Source organism: Calonectris borealis, chromosome 4 (assembly GCF_964195595.1).
Source record: "Calonectris borealis chromosome 4, bCalBor7.hap1.2, whole genome shotgun sequence".
NCBI lineage: Eukaryota > Metazoa > Chordata > Aves > Procellariiformes > Procellariidae > Calonectris > Calonectris borealis.
The window spans coordinates 8740390-8763222 of record NC_134315.1 but is presented as its reverse complement, the minus strand read 5'-3'; the positions used below and the strand labels follow the sequence as shown (position 1 = coordinate 8763222).

Genomic DNA, 22833 nt, shown 5'->3' with positions numbered 1-22833 from the left:
CCGCCTCGCAGCAGCGTGGGCTGCCGGACGCGACGCCTCCCTGCCCGGCTCTGCGGCAGGAGCGCCCTGCGAACGCCTCCGCCCCCGGCCCTTTCCCCGCGCTCTGGCTGTACCGCCCCGACACCACCGACAGGGACTCTCTGCGCCTGCGCAGCGGCCTCCCCGCACCCCGCCCGGCGGGAATGCCGCGCATGCGCGCTACCCACGGCGGCCTCCCCTCGGGAGGCAGGGCGGCGCCTGCGTGCTGCCTCGCGCCGCCCGGGGGGCGCAGCCATGTTCCGCAGCGGCGGCGCCGCTCGCCTCAGCCATGTTGGGCGGGCAGCGGGGCCTGCCGCGCCGCGCCGGCGGTGGGGAGCCGGGCGGGCTGCGCAGGTGGGAGCTACCGCGGAGGGCCGGGGTGGCTGGGGCGTGGCGGGTATTGCTCCCTCAGGGCTTCTGTAGAGCTCCCGGGGCTCCGGTGTGTGGGCGGGGCGCGGGTGTGGCGCTGCCTGTCCCAGGACGCCTGTGGTGGGGGTCGGCGGGGGGCAGGTCGCAGCCTCGTCGCGCCTCGACCCGCCTTCAGCCTCGTCGTCCTCGGTACCCGGGAAGGGTAGCGGGGCGAGGCAGCTGCTGGCAGCTTGCCGCCCTCCACCAGACGTCTCCTCCTCCTGCGCCCCGCTGAGGGAGTCTCCTGGCACAGGTTGCTTTGGTCTCTCCTGGCACTGGGGAGGGAGTTGGGCTGGGGGTGAAGGGTGCGCCGCAGCCCGGGCAGAAGCGTGTGGGCTCGGGTGAAATGCCGTGGGTCCGGCTGGGAGTCGTTGGGGCTTGCGTTAAGGCTGACGCTGAAGTGGGCGGGGAGTGCAAAGCACTGGAGATAAATACTGGAATATTTCTAAAAAGCATAATTTTCGTTAGCATTTTTGCCTAGATTTTCAAAGAGTGTAGTACCTAAGGCATGCTAGGTGTTGTGCTTTTTCTTTTTTTTTTCTTTTTTTTTTTTTTTGTTTCTTTCAAGTCTTTAAATTGAGTAATTGTTGTTGAGGGTGATTAGAGAAAGGTTTTATCCGTTCACTGCCTTTGCAAAAACCGAATGTGTTGAAAGTGTCCTTTTGGCTAGATCCATGGATAGGAGTAAGCTATTTGTGCTATGTATTAGTAACTTTGAGCCCTCTGGGAGCAGGAAGCTCCCAAAGCCAGTCAGGGTGGAGAAGGAAGGGAAAGAAAACATAGGTTCTTAATCCAGGATTAAAATAACAAAAACCTTCCTTCCCTCTCACTTGTTGACTTAAAAAGTGCAGAGACCTCGCACGTACAGAACAGTATGTTTACTGTTTACTCGCACATACAGAACACCAGTATGTTTACTGTGTGGAATCTGCAATACAGGGTCAATCTCTCAGGCAGGTGGTGGCTCATCTGCGGCTGTGGTCCTTAGCCCAGAAGTCTGATGTTAGTAGATGTTGTGACAGTGTTTTGTTTAGTAACCTATCATTTAAGATGTCACAGCTGCCAGAACTGAGGAGGAAAACGTAGATAACTCTTAATCCTTAAGCAATCTCTGGCTGTCCTTCCAGCATGTTGCAAGCACCCCACTCTAGCTCCTTGTCCCATGCTTACTTGTGAGGACTCCGCAGCAGTGTCTGGTAAAGAATTCCCTGTGTAAAATTGTTTCCACATAAATGTTTGACCTGCTTGTCTTTAGACATGCTGTTCTCCTGTGTTGAAGTGATGTTTCTGTATTTGCCTCTGCCACGAGTTTAGTGCTGGATAGAATGGTATATAAATGTCAAAAAATGCCTTGCTGGCAGAGGACAGTCTATGAATGTTGGCACAAGTCAGCAGTTCCATAAACACTGGTGACAGTACTCAGTTGTTTTTTTTTCCCCTTTTTGTTTGCAAATAGAGGAAGGATATACTTTTGATTATTAAGTATTAACAGTTTATTTTAAAATTCTAATGTCTTAATTGCATTAGTCAAAGACCTTTTCCCAGCAATTGCATTGTCTAACACCTTTGTTAAATTAATGTTGCCTGAATTAGTAAGTTGACGCAAATCACATATCTATGCCAAATCAGCATTTTGTAACTATAAATGATGATACTCAGATTCTCCATATTTGTTTTGTATAGGCAATGATCAGTGACTACCAGTGACTTGATTTCTGATGAGGATTCTTATTTTCTAGTTCTGGGCAACATCCACATTGCTGGCATCAAGAACAGGAATGTAGAAGCTGGAATGATTCAGATTCTTTGGTGTTTGATGAATATCAGTGTAGACATTTAGACCAATGGCTGGAGAGGTAAGGAATAAATGTGAAGTTTGTTTAAACCTTCGCTTTGCTGCACTCTTTTCTTTAGGAATCCAACAAAACCTTGGACATGATTAAATTAAATGTTTTCTAATAATACAGTAGCACAGAGTTAGCAAATGATCTCTGCATTATGCAAGAGTAGACCATTCAGTTCGGCTAATTGAAATACATGCCATAATATTAGCAAGTATTTCATATGAAAGAGAGGAAATGGCATATACTGAGGCAGTAGTTTAAGCTCTTTATTGCTGAAATCTTCAATATTAGTATAAAACTCCCATTGAAGCAATATGCTGTTACTTTTTATGCTTTGCTTACACATCTTTATGTGTAAGTGTGGACAAACCGTGGTGTTTGTCTCTTCACTTGACAGTGCACTCGGTATATTCAGCTTTACTAACAACTGTAGTACAATTTTTTTTGTAGTCCAGTACCGAGGACAATTTGAGATAAGATCGAGTTTTGTAGGTAGGTGGTTCTAGGACTATAGGAGTATTTTGCTTTGCTTTTGGATATTCTAGACTAAAGACCTCAGGTGGAGGAAGTGGTTGAGATTAGTATCTTAATGTCTGGTACGAAGTATGAAAAGTGGTGAGTTCTTGGATATGTGCAGAAAACTAAGTAGAATGTAAGTTAGAAGAGATAAAATATTATACTGAGGGCACATGAAAACTTTTTTTTATCGTTTATACATCTCTGAGTATTAATTATATGAAGGCAATTGTCATTTCTGATGGTGTGTTTAATATTACTTCAGTTAATAAATTAATAAATGAAGAGCTTAGGAGAGACCTTGTATTCAGGAGTGTTTTCTATGTCTTTGATACCATCATAAAAAATACTAACAGTGTGTTACGATTGCGAGTCAAACTGGATGTGCTAGCAGCATTTTGTTTGTCTCTTTTGCTGAGTAGATGTGTTCCTTCTTAGTGTGGAATCTTTATGTCACGTTAAAATGACATTGGCAGCATGGGTGGTAGTCTCATCTGTCGATGTGAAACCGTTTAGGGAAAGTAAGACTATAAGCTAAATCTACTTCTGTGTTACTTACGTTAAATGTTGAGGCATTAACATTGAAAGAAGCAGTAAGACTGAAAGGAGAAGTTTTCAACGCTTCAGAATATTACAGCGTTATACAGTTTTCATTTATTATATTTTTTAAGTTAGTGAGGAACCTAGTAAGTTTTTCTTCACTCGGAGAACATCGGTGATCCAACTGATTATTTAAGGAAGAGCTTCCTGACTCTCTTTTCGGCTTTACACAGCAGAGTTTACATTCTTGAAATGTTATGTTGGGATATGATGGTGTCTGACAAAATGTTAGTTCTGCTGATGTGATGGGCATTTTTCTATTTCTTAAGCATCTCCTCTGTCCTTTACAAAGTCCTTAGCTGATGACAGAGAGCAGTGACTAGACTGAAGATTTTGACCTCAAGTAAATTCATGAATTGTGCTCTTTGGTGGAATGTCAGTATTGAGAAGGTCCACAAGTAATAGAGAGAAGCATTTGCATTGGCTGAGCTGGGAGTGTTTTGATAGGTGTTCAGGTCTATGTTCTTCATGACCACTTTCCTTCCCTGCAAAGTAAAACTGATAATCTTACATCACTGCTGAAGGTGACTTGAGCTGAAATGTTTCAATGTGTTTGACTTGAACTGACATAGACTAGAGGCGCGCCCATGGTGTTACAGTTGTGGAGCTGTTTTTGTCCACTATTGAAGTTTCTGTTCGTTAAATACGTTATGAGCAACAAATGTTCATATTGAGTTCTCATTGTTTTCCAGCTCTTCAACACCAGAAGATTCTAGACCTCTTTCTAGTTGCCCTGACTGGGAAGGTAGAATTGAAGAAGGCAAAACAATGAGGACATCAAATAAAAAAAAGATGAAGTAGGTATTGAGTAATTATTAACTATTGTTGCATTGGTTTTAGCAATAGCCATCTGATGATCTCCGACTACTTTACATGCATTAATGAAGATTTCAAACACCGCCAGGCTGTTTCATATCAAGCCTGAAGGAAGCCTTAAAGAGAGAATAGCACTGAGAAGTCTTATCTCAAAAGCTACTTGTATGATCATTTCAGATTCTCTTCCTTTTTCAGCTTAAATTGCACATTCATTACAATTTTCCATAAGAGAAAATACTGGAATAGTGGAAGGAAAAACAAAAACCAGCCATCGAGACTTGGGGAGAGAAATAGCTATTAGATCATTCAAGCTAGCCTCCTTTATATTATCTATCTTCGTTTTATTGAGTTTAAGATTTTCCATATTTACGTTAGGAGGTTGTTACACGTATGTGCAATAATCATGTATCATTTGATTTTCTTGTTGTAAGACTAGCTATAAACTTCTATAAGGCAGCTCTAGCACCAGTACCCTCAGGTATATGTTTACTTGTTACAAACCTGAGCAATTGCGTGAACTTGCAAAACCTATTCTTTTTGTCATAATGATTCATTCACTTTCACTTCTGTAAACTGGTGAAGTAAGAGTTGTGCTTACTGTTTATGAGAATAAGAATACATGCAGTTGTAGAGTATGTGTTTGTATAACTTGTTGTAAAGCTATTAAGGTTCTTTTCAACTTAATTCTAATTTTTATTTTTAAGTTCTGTTTCAGGTGATTCTGCTAATGCAGCTGAAAGGGAAACAGATGAAGTGGTTCTGAGGAGAAGACAAAAACAGATCAATTTTGGAAAGAATACCCTTGCATATGACAGATACATTAAAGAAGTGCCAAAGTAAGTTGCACTATGTTGCACATTTCCAAATAAACTCTTACTTGTTCCTGACGTGTGTGTAGATCAGCACACAGCTTTAGTTCTCTTGAAATTATATGAACAGTAAGTGAAGAAAACTTGAATCAGTTGAGTTTTGTTAAAGAGAAACTAGGTATTTTCTGCATATGAGCAAATTTAGTTAGGGAAAATTTAAAGCTAAATGTTCCCTTTGTGTATTGCTGTTGCTAGTAGCAAATATACTTTATGTAAATTCTGTATTCATCACCTCCCTGTGACACTTCTGGTGACTGTCTTGCTAGGCCAGTGTGAAGTTAATTGATACCAGGAAATGACAGCTTTGAACAAGGAGTGAATAAAGCCTTGCATTTAAGTATCGGTAAGGGAAAACAGTCTTCAATGATTCATCGGTAACTAACAAATCAAAACCTGGATTTCTTGTTTTCTCTGTCATTCCACTTTGGGCTTCAGAGTCTGTGAATTGTGGCACTTAAATCAAGATTTCTTAGCCAGCCCCCTCTGCTTACTGCAGAGCTATTGAGATTCAGAAGCTAGTCTGTATTAATGTGTGGATGTGCATCTGTTCTTGTTTTTTTGTTTTGAGGGTTATTTCTTAGAGGTGTTTTTCTAAATATGGCTTGCTACTTATAGTTCCTAGCTTTCCATGGATTCTAGCTGTAAGAGTCTGTTGTGAAAATTGCCAGCCAAGTGCAGCGGACACTGCAAGCTTGTTGAGCAAAACTTGAAAGATTAGACTAGATGACTAAAAATCAACAACAGATATCATAAATTATCACAAATATTGCACAATATCATGATCATGTCTTCGGTAACACTTTTTTCTTCAAAAAGTCTGGGATCGCTTTGTGAATTGTAGGTTTTTTTGTCACTGTCATCAGTGGTAGGACTGCAGGCAGTCTTATGGTGATGCCTGGCACTTGCATAGCTGTGCTGTGATCAGTTAAATCATAGGTGGAGAATAGAAAAGGGTGAGAACAATGTTCAGAAAAACATGGGATAAACTTTGGGGGGAAAAAAAAGTGTTCTGGATGGCATTTTAACGGGATGGTTTATAATACTGTTACTTAGCAGGGATCTGTTTATCTTACAAAGAGTGTTACGGCTAAGTATGTTGATGTGTGAAGCTGGTAGGGGGAACCACTTGAGACCAAGGTACTTTGTATGATCTGAAGCATTATTGTAATATGCTTTTTTCCACCCCCAGGCTTAAAGCTGATTCCAGTATGGTAGGATTATAAACAGGATTATTTTGTACTGAAGATACAGTTTGAACTCTCCAGTAATCTGTGGTGGGCAGGATCTGGGTTTGGGATACCATCTGAGAAATAGCACTTGCAGCCATTGGGTGATCCCAGACAGCATTGTTGCAGTGTCTGCCTAGTGTAGATTCAGTGGAAAGGGATATATATCATTTACATTTTACCCAGAGAGTGTGGGTACTTTGTTTTCTATACTCCCAAAAGACAAATGCTGTTTAGAATTATAGCAATCCATTGTAATAACGCATGGACAGTGGTGGAATAGAAGTTCAGTGAGGATAGTTGTGGGTTGATCCCTGCCAGCAGCCAAGTACCCACACAGCTACTTGCTCCCTCCCTCTCCCCAGTGCGGTGGGGAAAGAATACGAAGAGCAAAAGCAGGAAAACTGATGGTTTGAGATAAGGGCAGTTTAAGGTGAAGGAAAGAAAGGGAGGAAAAAGCAAGAGATGCAAATGCAGTCACTCACCACCTCCCACAAGAGTGGTGCCCTGAGAGTCTCTGAGCAGTGGCCACTTTGGAAGACACCTCCCTTCTTCCTCTGCCCTGGTTTTTATTGCTGAGCATGACATTATATGGTGTGGAATATCTCTTTGGGTAATTAGTCAGCTGTCCCAGCGGTTTCCCCTCTCAACTTCTCATTCACCCTCAACTTCATGGCTGCGGGAGGGGGGAGGACAGAGTGGGAAAAAGAGAAGGCCTTGAAGCTGTGCAAGCACTGTTCAGCAAGAGCCAAAAATTAGTGTGTTATCAGCACTGTTTTAGCCATAAATCCAAAACACAGCACTAGCAGCAGGGACTGCTGTGAAGGGAGTTAACTCCATCCCAGCCAGACTCAGTACAATACTAAATACAAAGAAGCTGCACCTGACTCAGCAAAACTGAGATAGAAATAGCTGAAGGCTGGGATACTATTGAAGGGGTATGAATTATGCTTCTTCTGTTTCATATTTGTCCATGAGCAGTAGGGATCTGCTTTTGGCACCTGTCAGAGTGCTGGACTGGATGAACCTCTGGTCTGACTCAGCATGTTATTGTTAGTTGTTGCTTGTGTGGTCTGTTTTTGACAATGTTTTAGAATATACCCATTTCAGTTAAGTGTTTAAAAATATGCAAATTTTATTTATTAGGCTAATGATGCTTGTGTGATCTAATGGACTGAGGATTTTTTTTTAAGAATGAAGATCATCTCCTAAAATATAAATGCTACTGTGTATTTACAGGAATCAGCGAATACCAGGAGTTCATCCTAGAACTCCCAACAAATTTAAGAAGTACAGCCGTAGATCCTGGGACCAGCAGATCAGGCTGTGGAAGATAGCACTGCATGCCTGGGATCCTCCTGCTGAAGAAACCTGGGATCTGCAGCCAGTGTGTGTATAAGTGAACTAAGTCAGCACCTGTCTCTTGCTTCACAGGAGGACTCTGTATTTCCTTTAGAGCATTCCTAACGCGGAGCAAGAGATCAGGTTCAGAAATGGAAGTCTCCTTGAACGCCTTGTTTTCCTTTTGAATTCTGCTAGTCTTCAAGATATTCCCATTATTTAGTCTAAGTACATCTTCAGTTAGGCACTGTGGGGAGGAAGACTTTTGGTCTGTCTACAGTAGTACACTTCCTTCCCCTGTGTGTTTACAGTGGTCAGCACAAGGTAAAATTATTTTTCTAGAAAGGCATAGGCATAAGCAGAAATTCAGTGATTACTGTTCCTTGACCTTGATAACCTTTCCATGTTTCCTTTTTCTGATGTCAGTGGAACACCTTTCTTCTGCAATATGTTAGAGGATTTGAGAAGTGTGAGAAGATTAGAGAGAGATTTCTGTGCTCTCTGCAGGAGAGTGGCAACTGTGTTCATGATGGATTTTTTTTTTTAATATCTTTTCAGAACTTTGAATTTCTATAACAAGGCTAGCTCCGTTAACTGACACCACCTAATACTTCACGAGGTTTGGACTAGTAAATTGGGAGAAAAAGAGTGGAAATCTGTTAGCTCTGTAACGGCAGAGAGTAAATAGTTTTAGCTGTGTTGTAATTGACCTACGGTGGAAGTTGCAGTTGTTTGCACCGTTTGCATGTCATAGGAGATGAACTGCTAATTATTACTGCAATTTAACTGTCTTCTGCTTGGAGTGGTAAGCTAGATGGGTAGTATTTTAAATCCTTTTTTTTCTTTTTTTTTTTTCCTGTTTTTAGTAGTACAGAACCCTCAGGCAGTTCTCAGGAATGGTTCTGCAAAGATCAGGATGTTTCTGGCTCCCTTGTATTTGACGCAAAGCAGAAGAGAAATGAGTGTGAAGATGAATGCAGACAGACTGACTACACACCGGAGAGGTACGAGATAAAACTTCTGTGGTTAACTTACTGAAATAATTCAATACACGTTGATGCTGTCAGTCTTTTTAGGAAATGTTTAATGAGGGAGGGTAGTTAAAGCTCAGATTCGGAGTTTGGCACTTTTGCTGTTGAATGTAATCCATCGCTGGTACAGAGCATCGAATGTGGAAAAATTACCAGCATTGCAGAATTGCATGATTAACAGCAGAAAAAGGCAGTGTTTTTTCAGCTTCTCTGCTTATACAGTGGAGTACTGATGTTTCTTTAACCACTGTTGGTAAGTGCTGAAAGTAGGATATCTTTTTCAGAAGCAGGAGTGACCATCCTTAATTAAGTGTTACGCCTGTCTGCAGAACAGCAAGGAGACTAACAGCAAAGCCCCTCATGCACTTTGCTGTTTACTGAGATATCTTGATCTGGGGGCATGCGTGTGGAGCTGAAAATGGTTCTGATTCCAAGTTTCTTGTGCGATTGTGACTGGGCTTGCTTTCCAAAATAACTGGGGTTATTTGAGCCATTTTCTCTGTGTTCCTCTGTTGTGACTGAAGAATCATACCTCAAAAAAAGTCTTCCTGTGTAGCACGTGCCATTATTTTGCAGAACTCTGATAAGCATTTAAACAGAGATGAAAAATGTTTTGTGTATAAAATCTACGTCTTATTCTTGTAGTTCCTGTTCTCCTGATTCTTCTCCAGTATGGAAACGCAGAAAAAGAAACAATTCTGACTCCTCTGTGGTTTCAAAGAGCAAAAACCATTATGTGCATATGTACCACACACTGGAAAGGTATGAAATGATTCTCCATATGGAGATTCATTGACGTTATGAACTGACTTTTGGAATGTGACTAGTATTTATCCCTCCATTTGTTAATAGCTTTAATTGTATCTAAATGTGTGTGCAATTTAATGAGGAAAGGAAATCATGCCAGAATAATTTTGCTGTATGATAGCAAATATTTACAGTGGTCCACTGCAAAGGTGAAGAAACTTCAGTGTCAGAAGACACAACAGGTTATTTTTTGTGTGTAGATTTAGGCAACTGTGGTGGTGCATTTCCCCCTGCTCCCCTGGCCCGCTCTACGATCTCAGGAATTCCCGTTAGGCCTTGGCCTTTGTGTAATGAGTTGGGCGGTTAAGCGTCACTTGACTGTACCAGGAACTCTTGCATGGCTAAGGTGGGGAGCAGCACTGACCGTGCCAGGAACCCCTGTTGCCTGGCCAAGGTGGGGAACGAGAGCGGGAATAATTCATCATCCCCTGACAGTCTTCAAACATTCCTTACCTGGATCGTAGCTCGAGTGGAACAGTACCATTTTTACTGGAATTTTGAGAGTTTCAGTAATTACCAACCTGGATTGTGGCCAGGATGGAAATTTACTGATGACTAAAGCCAATCATCTTGTGACTCTATAAACACCAGTCCTAAGTGAGGCCTTTTGAGCACTGCTGGACCGCAGGGGGCTGCGACCAGCATCTCCCTCTGAGTGGGACGCTTCTCAGAGCTCGCAAGCTTGAGAGTTTGCGAAGTTTGGAGAACCATCGCTGAAAGCTGACAATGGGACCTGGGCCAAAACCCTTCATTCCTTGAGGCTCAACCCTCTCCCATTGAGAAATACTGAGACATTTAAAGTGAGTATTTCACTGAACTTGAAAGGAAATTTTAACAGGTATGTCTTTGTACATTTATGTATCTTTGTGTCTGTATGCGTGCGTTTGTTAACTTATTTAGGTACCTGATAGCAAGTATACTATAAATATTACCATCTCAAATCTGTAATTAAGTCACTATTGTGCTTGTAGTAAATTCTGTTGACTCACTTTGTAAATGTTAAATCAGTCAATGATTAAGTGCTGCTAAAATCTTGTGATCCACCATAAACCTGTGAGGGGACCTTAGACTGCTACTAAACACATATCATCTCTTAGATGTAAACCATCGACCAAGTCTGGGTCTAGGAGTGGATCCAGCCGCACCTGGACTCCATTAGGAGTTTAGAAAGCAAGGGGGTCTTCTCTGAACCTCGTGACTCAACGGGAGGGTCTCCTTACTCTTTGTATTTCTTCCATTAGACATAAACTGTTGACCAAATCTGAGACTAAGATTGGTCCTAGCTCCATCAGGGGTTTAGAAAGCAAGGGGGTCTTCTCTGAACCTCATGACTCAATGGGAGAGTCTCCCTTACCCTTTTGCATCTTCAGTCTCTGTATAAATCATTCTAGCTCAATTCTAACTCGATTTTTCCTTTGTATGTTTCATCCATGTAGTAAGTGATAGAGTGAACCTTGCCATCGAACTTTGTTAAATAGCACTTTTATAAATTCCTATTAAAACCACTTTTGCTAGCACCTTTGGTGATTCTTTAAGTGATCTAAATCACTCATCCGTGACAGCAAAACTAATGTGTTTTTCTTGATTTCTTGTGGAACCCGGTTTCTGCTTCAGAGGTTGTAATTCTGAAATTGTTATGTGTCTCTCATAGTTATTTCCCATACCTCTTAAATGCACTGCATTCTGCTTTTTGGTATACAGTGTGTACAAGTTGATGAATATTATAGTAAAGGAATGGAGCCCAATGTGCAGTCATAAGTCTGTCAGTGAATACTGAAACTCACTGCCTGTTTAATTATTGCCATGTTACATTTGCTGCAGGTATTACAGAGATTATGTGTTCATGAAGGGATGTGAAAGAAGCTTTGTATATTTTGATTAAGCTTTTCCCTGCCTTATGAAAGATAGTATGCAAGAAAATGCTTGTTGGAACAAGGAATTGGTCACCCAGCCTGGGACTGGGACAGGGTGAAGTTAATGTTCAGAAATGGATAACAAGGGTAGAGTTTTTCAGGCTAACACCTTCTTTACTCTAAGTTGTTCAGGAATTAAACTACTCCTCTAGTGATTGGTCTTAATCATACTTCCTTTTTTTCCCCCTTCCTAGCTGCTGCATAAGAAGTCTTCCTATAAGTGAGAAGTGATAGGGTGTGTAGAGGAGAGCATGTTTTAACTCTATACAAAGTTTTGTCAGAACCACAAGAAAACTGGAACAACGATTTAAGTTTTTTGGGCTTCAGTAGACTTTTCACTCTAACCTTAGTAAAAATATTTATACAGGTGTGGTTTTTTCTCTCTACTTAGCCCCCTTATCTTTAGAAGAATTAAGAGGAACTGTGATACAAAGATCCCTGGTTTCAGACCTTTTCACTTTCTTTCTAGTCTTACTGAATCAGGACATCAGGAGGCTTTTTCAAAGTGCTCAGAGTGGGAAGCCTTTGGTGAACATGATGAAGTAATGACAGTACAACATGGTATAGAAATAACAAGGTAAATACCATAATGATTATTATGTTCTTTCTGTTTATTGCTTGTGCTGTGAAGGTGTTCTTGGTTTTTTTTTATCTTCCTTATCCTTCACTGTTTAATACAACTTTTTTTTTTCCCCTCCTTACACTTCCTCCAATGTGTGGTATGTTTGGTTGTTCTTTTTGTTCTTTGAGTTTACGTGGCTTTTCCCAGTCTGACTCTCCATCTGTTGCTTTCTGCTGCTTCTGCCGTTAAGTAATGCTGGAAGATTCTGAGCCCCTTTCACCCTCGTCATATGAAAAGCGATGGCATTTTAAAGAATTGGTCTCCGTGGTTGTTACTAGCCTCTCACTTGCTAAGCCTAGAGGCTGAAAGCTTCTTCTCTGTCTCCTGAGAGATTAAGTTATGTTGTAGCTGACAACAATGACAGTTACTTTTTTTTTATGCAGTGACCCAATTCCAGCCAGTTGTTCTTCAGGATGGAACAATCAGAAACAGAAAAAAACCAGCTTCTTTCTGCCTGACAGCAAAACTTGCAGAGATACAGACTGCAGGCTGGAGAGGTATAAAATGCAGCTCGTCAATCAGGGCCTTTTTTGTGTATTAAGTTAGAAGCATAGTTGCCTTATTGCTGTATTTCAATCCAAGCTTTTATTATAAACATGGAAATTTTTTTTTCTTTTTGCTATTCTTCTTAGGGATGTGTTGGCCAGTATCTATATGTTGCGTGGTAAAATTTTGTCCTTATGTTCTCATGTTTGATACACGTCTGTATTAGAGTAAATAGCAGGTTGTAGCTGTATTTAGTATAAAAAGGTTATCGTAATAAAGCCACTTTGGGGTCTTTGGGGGCTTTTTATTTATAGGCTTAAACTTTGTAGCAGCTTATTGGAAGGACATCAGTCAGAATACCCTGAAAGGGGATGGGGAAGTGCAAGTGCTGAAGACAGAATAATGAGAAAAAAAATTTAAATACCAAGGTGAGTTCATGCTGACTACTTATTTTACTTATTCCATTTCAGTAGTCCATATGCAGTATTGTTCTACAGAATCGAACTGTTCAGTTCAAGTAGATCAGTTTTTCTTTTTATTCCTTTATTATATTAGTATTTTATCCCATCCTCTTGTATTTAATGCAGCACCTTAATTAAAAGATCTAATACTTCAGACTTAGTAAATTGAAATATTTACCCATTCAGCCAGAAAACATGTGTTTTATCTTATCACCCAAATGAAAAGTGCCATTTTTTTAAATTATTTCAGTAGCAGCTTTTCTGCCTTTTAATATTATTGTGATGAAGTCAAAACTTTGCATTTGCAGCAGTAGATTTCAATGAAAATTTTCTCTTGGAGTTTAGATTCCTGTGGTGCATTAATAGGATGGGTAGTATCTTGAGTCAAACAGCTTTTATTAGCAGATAGTTGTTTGTGTAATTTGATCGTCTTTGATCTACATTTAAGCAGGCTCTGAAATATTATGAACTAAGATATAAATGTCTGTTCAACAGTGATCTTGGAATATTTTGCATAATAAAACTCATTAAGAATGTGGCACACAATTAGCTTTACACTATGTAGGATTTGAATTCTAGCGATATGAGGAGAAGGCAGGTAGAGCTTTTAAAAATTGTGCTAATGGTTGAATTTATTGATTTTTTTTTTTAAATTCAAAATCTTTGAGCATGAATAACACTTAATATGGATTCACTTTTCTAAAGTGCTAATTCAATATTTGAAAATATCTAGTCTCTCTTTGTATATAGAAGTATTGAAGAAGAAGGACTTTCTCCTGTGACAGAAAATGATTTGAAGAATAGGGATATAGTCTGAGATCATCCTTGGAAAACTGGTGCAGTTGCATAAGATCTGCACTGAAAGAGGAAGAGATTTACAGTCAGCATATGTGCAATCAACATAAGGTGAAATGTGCAGGTAAAAGAAGCATGCCTCTGTACATCAGTTAAGAGAGCCTTTCTCATTATACTGGCTTAGTGTTGGGGCCAGTTCTGGCCCCAACAGTTTAGTATCTTTATCAATGATCTGGACGAAGGGATCGAGTGCTCCCTCAGTCAGTTTGCAGATGACACCAAGTTGGGCGGGAGTATTGATCTGCTGGAGGGTAGGAAGGCTCTGCAGAGGGACCTGGACAGGCTGGATCGATGGGCCGAGGCCAACTGTATGAGGTTCAACAAGGCCAAGTGCTGGGTCCTGCACTGGGGTCACAACAACCGCAGGCAACGCTACAGGCTTGGGGAAGAGTGGCTGGAAAGCTGCCCGGAGGAAAAGGACCTGGGGGTGCTGGTTGACAGCCAGCTAAACATGAGCCGGCAGTGTGCCCAGGTGGCCAAGAAGGCCAACGGCATCCTGGCCTGTATCAGAACTAGTGGGGCCAGCAGGAGCAGGGAGGTGATTGTGCCCCTGTACTCGGCACTGGTGAGGCCGCACCTCGAATCCTGTGTTCAGTTTTGGGCCCCTCACTACAAGAAGGACATGGAGGTGCTGGAGCGTGTCCAGAGAAGGGCAACGAAGCTGGTGAAGGGCCTGGAGCACAAGTCTGATGAGGAGCGGCTGAGGGAACTGGGGTTGTTCAGCCTGGAGAAGAGGAGGCTGAGGGGAGACCTCATCCCACTCTACAACTACCTGAAAGGAGGTTGTAGCGAGGTGGGTGTTGGTCTCTTCTGCCAAGTAACATGCGATAGGACAAGAGGAAATGGCCTCAAGTTGCACCAGGGGAGGTTTAGATTGGACATTAGGAAAAATTTCTTTACTGAAAGGGTTGTCAAGCCTTGGAAGAGGCTGCCCAGGGAAGTGGTTGAGTCGCCATCCCTGGAGGTATTTAAAAGACGTGTAGATGAGGCCCTTAGGGACATGATGTAGTGGTGGACTTGGCAGTGCTAGGTTCATGGTTGGACTGGATGATTTTAAAGATCTTTTCCAACCTAAATTATTCTATTCTGGTCTGGTCTTCTAGATAGCCAGTTGATATTTAGCTGCTTTGCAGTTGTCTTTGTTGTAAATAAGTCTCTAATGAGGAGTGTATATACTCAGTGGGTTCATAATCACTCATTCTAATTGAAAAACTGTCTTTGACATGTAGAATTTATAAAGAGAATTAAATAGCTTCTCTATGGAGCAAAACATTGGTTTCGTGGGATGCAAAGGTCAATATTAAGAGAGAGGCACTGCCTTTAATGATGGTTTTTAGGTGTGATGAGCTCTAACTCTCAAATGGGAGGTACTTCATCTGTGGAAAGTGAATGTTGCTTGAAAACCAGACAGTAGGTTACATGGTAGAATTCCACACCACCCATCTTTTTGCTAAAAGAAAATTTTTGTCTTAAACAGGAAAAATAAATGTGGCTGTTTGGAGCCCGGTTAAATGTCTCTAATTTTGAATGTATCTGGTTGCTTTTTAAAGGTAAAAAACTTAGTAGGACGCCTAAGATATGGCAGGTTAATTAGAATTGAGAGAAAAATGTATTTTATTAATTAATATCAACATTTAGGTGAAAATGATCTGACGAGTTAGGAAAGATAGGCTTAACTACATTTCCTCTTTGACAAATACTTCAGCAATATAGGATATGTAGTATTTCTTTGTTTTTCGAATAAATTATGTTCTCAAAGTGTTAATCCTATCTGTAACACTTTCTTTAATATGGACAGTATGGCTTTGTCTTTTATACTGTGCTTTAAGCTCACCATATGCAGTACTGTGCTCCATTTACTGCTACTGTAATATTACAGCTTAAGAGAGTAAATGTTTTGCTGTTAATGACTACATATATCGTATTTGTAAAATGCTGTTACCTATCTTTTTGTTAGGTTTCTCCAGATCTTTAAGGATAGATTGTTTTCTGCAAGCTCTGCCTCAAGTGTAAAACTTCAGATTTCATTAAGCCAGCGCTACGATCATGATGGATGTCTCTTAAAGCTTTTGTGAGAATGTTTCTGCTTTACCTGCGTTGCCAGATGCCATGTACATCATATTGTAAAAGCTGCTTCAGTTGATGGGTCCTGCTGTTGCTGTTTGGAGTTCATGCTACTTAGTGTGCTAATGTTATGCTGGTGAATTGGTCCAGTATCAAGTCAGACTGAAGAATGCCACCCCTTAAACCAAGGTGTTAAACCCTGTTTCCTCTACTGGACCAGAATTGTACATCCAACCTGAAAACTGCTTCAAAATAATGTAGATAATTCCAACCTCTCTCCAGTTGTTAAAGACAAACTGTTCTTAGCTTTTGAATTGGGTGATCATCCATTTGGCTTATTTACTGTTCTCTGAGAGAAGATGTATTAAGCTAGCATTTGCCTAGTGAGAAAAGAGAAAGGAAAGGCAGATGGTTTATCAAAATCAGCTCCTCTCTTTAACGGGATGAGTGACTGTTTGAATGGCAACACAGCCTAAATACCTGGATTTTACTTTTATGTGTATTGGAGCCTGACCCGAAGAGGCAATCTGCTGCTGAGAGGATGAGTTCAGTGCCTGCTGTTCCTACAGGAATTGGAGGTGAGCAGCAGTATTTGCAGGTTTGGAGCTGCTCTTGGGCATGAGGTGTCCAGGCTAAGGGTTGTGATGGTGTTGAGATACGCTCTCCTTTGTTTTACTCTAGCACTGTGCTCAGAAGGTCAAAGTGAGGGCTGAGGCTACAGTGGAGTTCAGACCAGATTCATGTGTCAGTTACAAGTTGGTTTGTTTTTTTTTTTTACAGTCCTTGTTGCATTTTATGTAGCATGTACTGGGATAGCAATGTCTGTTAGAGCTGCGAATTATCTCTTTGCAGTAGTTCAGTTTGGCTCTTCACAGGGCCGCTGCAGAACTGTGGCAGTACTAGGGATAACACACAGCAGCCTTGCTGTGGGTCTGGCAGTGTACCCAAGGGCCAAAAGCCCATTGTGCTACTGAAGTGGAAGCAAGCTGCTTCCCCAGAAACTACTCCCAGTCCCTTCCAAAACGTTGTTTCCAGACATGCTCAGGCATGGGGTTCGGTAGTGTCCCAGCACAAGGGTGGCTCAGTCACACACCACAGAGCATGGAGTGTGTGTATACAAGGAACACGTCTGTACAGGACTTTTTTAAGAAGTAATATTTAGAACCTTGTTCCACTGTGCATGCTTCCATGTGATTTATGATGATTGTAAATAAGGGAATGTGTTACATTTTTGGCATTTTGTCTTTATGCAGAAGAATTAAAGACTTTAACTTTAAAAATCCCTGTTGGTCTGCTTTTGCTGTTATGTCATCAGAGTTTCATTATAAAAGGAATATGTGGATTCAGTAGCCCTTTTTTTGTTTGTTTTAGGGTGTTTTGTTTACTTTGGGGGTTTTTTTAGCCCTTGCTAAAAGGAGGAAGGAGGACTCTCTGGAGATTAAATCGAACTCTTTTAGGGAGTTTACAGTACAGCTTGGGTTGTGTCCAGCCCCTTAGTGTATTTTGACGTCTTGTCATGAACTTGTATTTAGTGCACTGTAACCTAGTGGAAGGGAGCAGCTGAAGCCCTAGCACCCATTCTGCCATGAGAAATGCATCCTCCTGGAGAGGATGGAGCTGTTAGGTGAGAGTAGTAGGCTGTCATGAAATACTTGAGCTCAGCTGTCAGAGCCCTTAAGCTTTTGCCTACGATGGATGGGGCCTGCAGCAGATTTATGGACACAAATCCATAGGATTGGAAATTTAGCAGTCCTTAAAAGATCTTTTATTTCTTGATTGAAGATAACTTAGACTAGAAATAGAAAAAACGATCTGCCTGCAGCAGTTAAATTTTGGGCAGATTTGTTCCCTAATCCAGGTTTTGTATGCTTGGACAAGCTATGCTAGCACAAGGAAAGGAATGATACTGAGCAGACGAGGTTTGAGGTCTGCTAAAGTTATTTCATGCAGTGCTGCCACTACAATGGCAGCCATTGTAACGTCTTCTAATTAGTAACAGTACCCTCATCAGTCTAAAGAGATCAGTTAAAACTGGAATGAAATCCATCCATTCATTTGTTTATCTATCTAAGGCTATTTGACATAAGAGTTTACAACTGAGGTAAGCAAACCTGAAGTTTGGCACTCCACCCCCAGTTTGTATTTGATAGCCTTCCATTAATTTTACCTATTTTAATTAAATCCAGTTTGCATAAATCTGTGCTCAGTTCGTAATTAAGCCAAAATAAACTCTGAACTTCACACGCCAGGTCTGTATTTCTTCCAAGAAGTGACAGGTATCTTCTACTGGCATGCTTCCACTTGGAGAATCTCCTTACAGGTGATAAATAATCTGTGCTTGTAGAACAGTCCTTCACTAGCAGTTGTGAAATGCCATTGTTTATGTGTACTTTGTTTTGCTTTTAAAACTGCTCCTTTGAGGTCACAGTGATGAGGATATCTCCTCCTCCCCTTAAAATTCCCACTGTGGTGTGAAAGTGCTTTTCTGAAGGATTTTCTCTGCTGCTGAGGACAGAAAGATGTGAGGCAGCTGTCATCCCTAAACTGTGTTACAGCAGATAACTCCGCTTGATAAATTGAATTTAACTTGTACGTAGTGTTACACTAAAAAGTACTGCGTGGCTTTCAGGCTGGAGCTGTCCTCTATCTGGCTTGCTTGGATGTGTTGAGGTAAACATGCCATTCAAGCCATCTTATCTCAGAGCAAAGCTGGAGGAAATGGAGTTTGTACGTGTTTTGAACCTATGCTGAACTTCAAGTTCACATTCACAAGAACACAGTTCTGTTTCCCATAGCAGTGCGTGGGAAAGGAGAGGTGCTAGCGTAGCAAACTTCCCTGCAGGAGCATGGATGTGTATGCAGATGCCACACAGAAGATGTGTGAGTTTGTACAATTACAGTAAGGCCAGGCAAAGGGAAAGGAACTTCCAAGGTAAATCCCTTACATTGTACTATTTTCAGATCTTAGTGTTTCACTGAGCATAGAGCCAGCCCGACTGTTATCGGCCAAAGGCAGCCATTTTGGAGACATCCTACAAGAGATCTCTGAGGAGAAAAGTACAGGACCTGTGTACAACCTTTGAGGAAAAACCAACGAGTTGATGGAAAGTGAACACAGTTCTCCTTTTCCTCTTCTCAAAATACTACTGATTTCAGCCAGGAGCATTAGGTATGTAGACATTCCACCCAAAAAGCATTATTAAACAGCTAAAACACCACTTCCAAATACATACGTACATATAATGAGGTACATACATATAATGAGAATTTTGTAGAAGTGAAACATTTTAATTCAGTGCGTTCACAAATGGGAAAAAAAGTGTAAAACTCTTGAGAAGTCAAGCAAAATAATGCAAAAAAAAATCAATAGAAAGTAAGCCAGCTGCTGAGTTTTCCAACTGTTTAATTTCTAAAAGCCATTGCAAAGTATTGTCTGAAGAGTCTTGGTCTGGCCTGGTGCAGTTCCCAAGGCAGGCTTGCGGAGAGCAGTCTTCTTTCCACTTCTGAAGCTGTTAGTTTTGCTAGGAAGTTAGTGTGAGTGTCTGTGTGTATTCATCCATCCGTTGCCTGGTGCAGCTTTGCAAAAAAAAAAAAATTCAGCCAAGTGGTTGAATAGTATTTGTGCCTTTTTGGAAAAAATAGTGTGAATTTCTCCCACTTTTAACAAGACAATGTGCAATGAGCTTTGTGAATTCACCATGAAGAGGATCTTCAACACATATGAGCGACCCTGAGCTTCATTGAACAGGTGCTTCCTCTTGGCCTTCCAGACCACATAGGTAATACTGTGGTCATCTCTGGTAGAAGAAAATTCAGCAGCTTTTACTCTGCTGATCTGGGACCCATATCTGACCTCTACCTTCTTACCCTTGCTCTTGTGCCCAGAGTTAAAAGCAGATGTAGATACTGTGCTGTATGGTTTTGCACAGCCTTGAAGAAAGCCCCTTTTTGTATCTGCAAATAGAAAAAGGGCTAAGAAGGGATGCCTGATTATTTACCAGACTTCAGCTGGGATGTTCCTGTAGGCCATTCTATTCAACTCTCCAAAAAAGATTAATCAGGAAACAGGAAGAAACTAAATGTGTTCCTGGAACTACTCAAGATTTGAGTTTAGAGACCTGGAATTAATGGGACCATGTGGTGAAGAAGAGGCAGAAAGACTAAGATATGTATTGGATATTGCAGGTCCTGTTCCTCTGATGACTGTCTTGATTACTTTAAATAATACGGATCCAAAGCAATGTATGTTTCAGCTGCAATTACGCTGTTTGGACAATTCCTTCTTCCTAGCACATGAAGGTGTGTACTGCCACCCGCTCTGCCTGGTGACTATGTCCTTTCTACTCAACTTGTGAAGAGCTCCAATTCTATGTAAGTGATGACCTGAAAGAAGTCGGAGTAGCAGGCATCTCTCATTTTTGTAAATAATTACATGAGAAAGTTGTAGTTTGTGAAACCATGCTTCATTTCTACAGTAGACATGCAAATTCTCCCTCTCAAATACACTTCAACCTTGCTATGCGTGAAGTATCTTCATAAAAAAAAAAACAAAACACCACCTGTCAATATGTACTCAGAAAGTCTCTCCGAAAATCGTTGCTGGGCTTTAGTAGTTGCTTTTTTGTTAAGCTGCTCAAAATTAAAAATAAAATAAAGTAAAAAAAAACCAACCAAACAAAAAAAACCACAAAAAACAAACAACCTTTTGTTTGGTACTTCCGCCATCCATCAAACACATTTCATTGCTGATGAAATACAGCCTGTCATAGTAATGAATGTTAGGTTCACTTCACCCAGGTTCATTGGGTTTATGCTCTTTAATCTGTCAAATACCTACTCCAGGGCTGCTTTGCACCTGCTCAGCTGACAGTTAAATTTTCCCTTACTGCTGTTTAAGTGTCTGGTCTTTGAGCCAAAAAGCAGAGATTCTTGAGAACTGCAGTGGTTATTGCAATCTTACTAAACAAATGTGCAAGTTAAAGGGAAAAAAAAATACCTAATTGCAGCTTTTGAAATAGTCTTATATCCCTAAATATCAGAAGTATTTTGAACTACGGCCACATCTGCACTAGAAAGCTTTACTGGTGAAACCCGCAGAATTTTTGTATTGTTTTCAGAGCTCAGTAACTTAATTACACTGACTCCATGCGATTACCTTGCATGAGCTAGGTTAGGTATGAGTGTGTAACTGCCTTTCTGTCAAGTAACCAGAGCCAAGGTTTGCTGGCTTTCTGCTACCTGTGAGAGAAAGTGGAGGCTGATTCAGTAAAAATGCAGACTGACATGCAAACCATGTATGATCCAGAAGAAAGCTTGCTAAAACGAAGTTTAAAATCCTATTTTCTGTATCCTGATAGCATGACAATAATTCTGCTCTGGTTTTTTTGAACTTTTATTATCATAGCTGTTGTACAGTGGTAATTTTTTTTTTTTTAAGAAGAGGCAATGAAGATATTGATAGTGAAAAGAAATTAATGCATGCCACAGGCAGTAACCAAATGGCAGTAATGGAGAGGCCAGCTGGGCCAGTGCAACAGATGATTCAGTTCATGACACACAGGTGAGATGTGGTTAGAAGAAACTGCATTATCAGCATTAATGCAAAATTGTGCCAGCTGCTATGGCAAGCGAGAGCTACTATGGCTATAGGTGACAATAGCTCTTACAAAGCCTGTAATTCTTGAGAACTTAACTTTTGACAGCAGAAAACTTACGACCAGAAAGTATAGGATGAAGGGGTATTACCTAAGTGTGCTGGGAAGAAATTGATTCAATGAAATAGGCTGGGGCTCTTGTTAGAGGAAAAAAGGATGAATATCCTGACTGTGAGCTTTCTCCTCTCGCATGTTGCTCCTGTGAACTGAAGCAGGAGGCGGCACTTTTTCGTAATTTTTAAGGTTTCAGTTGAGGCATCCCGACAGATTTTTTGTAGTATACTGAAAACAGACTCTCTCCTGTAAAGCTGAATCAGAATACGCAAAGCTTGCATCTGAACAAGCAGAAATGTAACACATAATTAAACACTCGCAGGGGTAACTGCATACCTTAGAAACTGAATTCTAGAACAAAACAAAAGTTTACTTTGAGAACAGTGTTATTTCCTTTGCTTTATATCTTACTAATGTCAATAAATTTTATTAAATTAAGAATATTGTACCTCTTCGCTGATTGTTTTAACCTTAATCTGACAACAGTTGATATGTGTGCTGGTCTGAGAAGCAAGAAAAATGCCTCTTGAAAAAAGGAAGAAAACTCTAATCTGGTTCTACAAGAGAAACACCCCATTCTCATTGCTCATTCCTGCAGAAACCTGACCGTTACATACGTTCCAAAACTAATCTAATGCCTTTCTAAATATGAATTCTTGCTTGCTTGTGGAGATAAAAATCACTTTACCTAGAGGTAACTTTACCACCTGTGCCTTTGTTACTGCGATAGCTACGTCCAGTGTCCAAGAAGCAGTGCCGAGGGCAGCAGAAAAGGCTGCCCGGTTGGCATGCATCTCTCTGCAGAGTCCCACCAGCCTGCAGTCCAGGTACTTTATTTAAAGCTGCGCTCGTGTTCTGCTGCAGGAGTTCTCCAAGTCATTTCTAAATTCCTGTTGTGAAACGTCAGTATACGCCAGGTCTGTGGAAACACCATCCACTTGCAATTAAAACCACCTGAAAACTCCACTTACTAAAGCCTAGCAACCTCATGGCATTACCCAACCTTATTCAATATCGATATGAAATGTTACTTAATGCCATGTCATTTCATAAAGTACAAATTTATGTCATTACAGTCTGCTGTAGGGTTTGAACTGGCCGTTGAAATACCGTGTGCTCTTCGTGGACTAAAGGGCCCTGCTGACGACTGCAATCCTCCATCTTTAAATCACGGGAACTCGCGTTTTTCCGTTTGTTTTGGCTAGTTTTTGTTGTTTAACATGGGCAACGCTTCGCTTCCACGCCGCG

General features: G+C 41.0%; 1 protein-coding gene across 7 annotated transcripts; it reads left to right on the top strand.

Annotated features, from left to right (window-relative positions):
• The first annotated feature begins 252 nt into the window (after nucleotides 1-252).
• Nucleotides 253-17157, top strand: LOC142081667 (uncharacterized). Of its 7 annotated transcripts, XR_012673421.1 has the most exons (13): nucleotides 255-372; nucleotides 2166-2282; nucleotides 4079-4183; nucleotides 4907-5038; nucleotides 7537-7686; nucleotides 8505-8642; nucleotides 9315-9431; nucleotides 11859-11966; nucleotides 12395-12508; nucleotides 12812-12925; nucleotides 13692-13877; nucleotides 14409-14606; nucleotides 15771-17157. XR_012673421.1 is itself a non-coding variant. In XM_075148539.1 (11 exons), exons 1-10 carry the CDS (start codon nucleotides 308-310, stop codon nucleotides 12915-12917), a joined length of 1152 nt encoding a protein of 383 aa, XP_075004640.1. In that variant the 5' UTR covers nucleotides 254-307; the 3' UTR covers nucleotides 12918-12925; nucleotides 15771-17157. The 7 variants fall into 7 exon arrangements, 1 of the variants encoding a protein (XP_075004640.1); XR_012673422.1 differs by lacking the exon at nucleotides 14409-14606 and having other exon boundaries at nucleotides 13709-13877; XR_012673420.1 differs by lacking the exon at nucleotides 14409-14606.
• Nucleotides 17158-22833: the final 5676 nt, after the last annotated feature.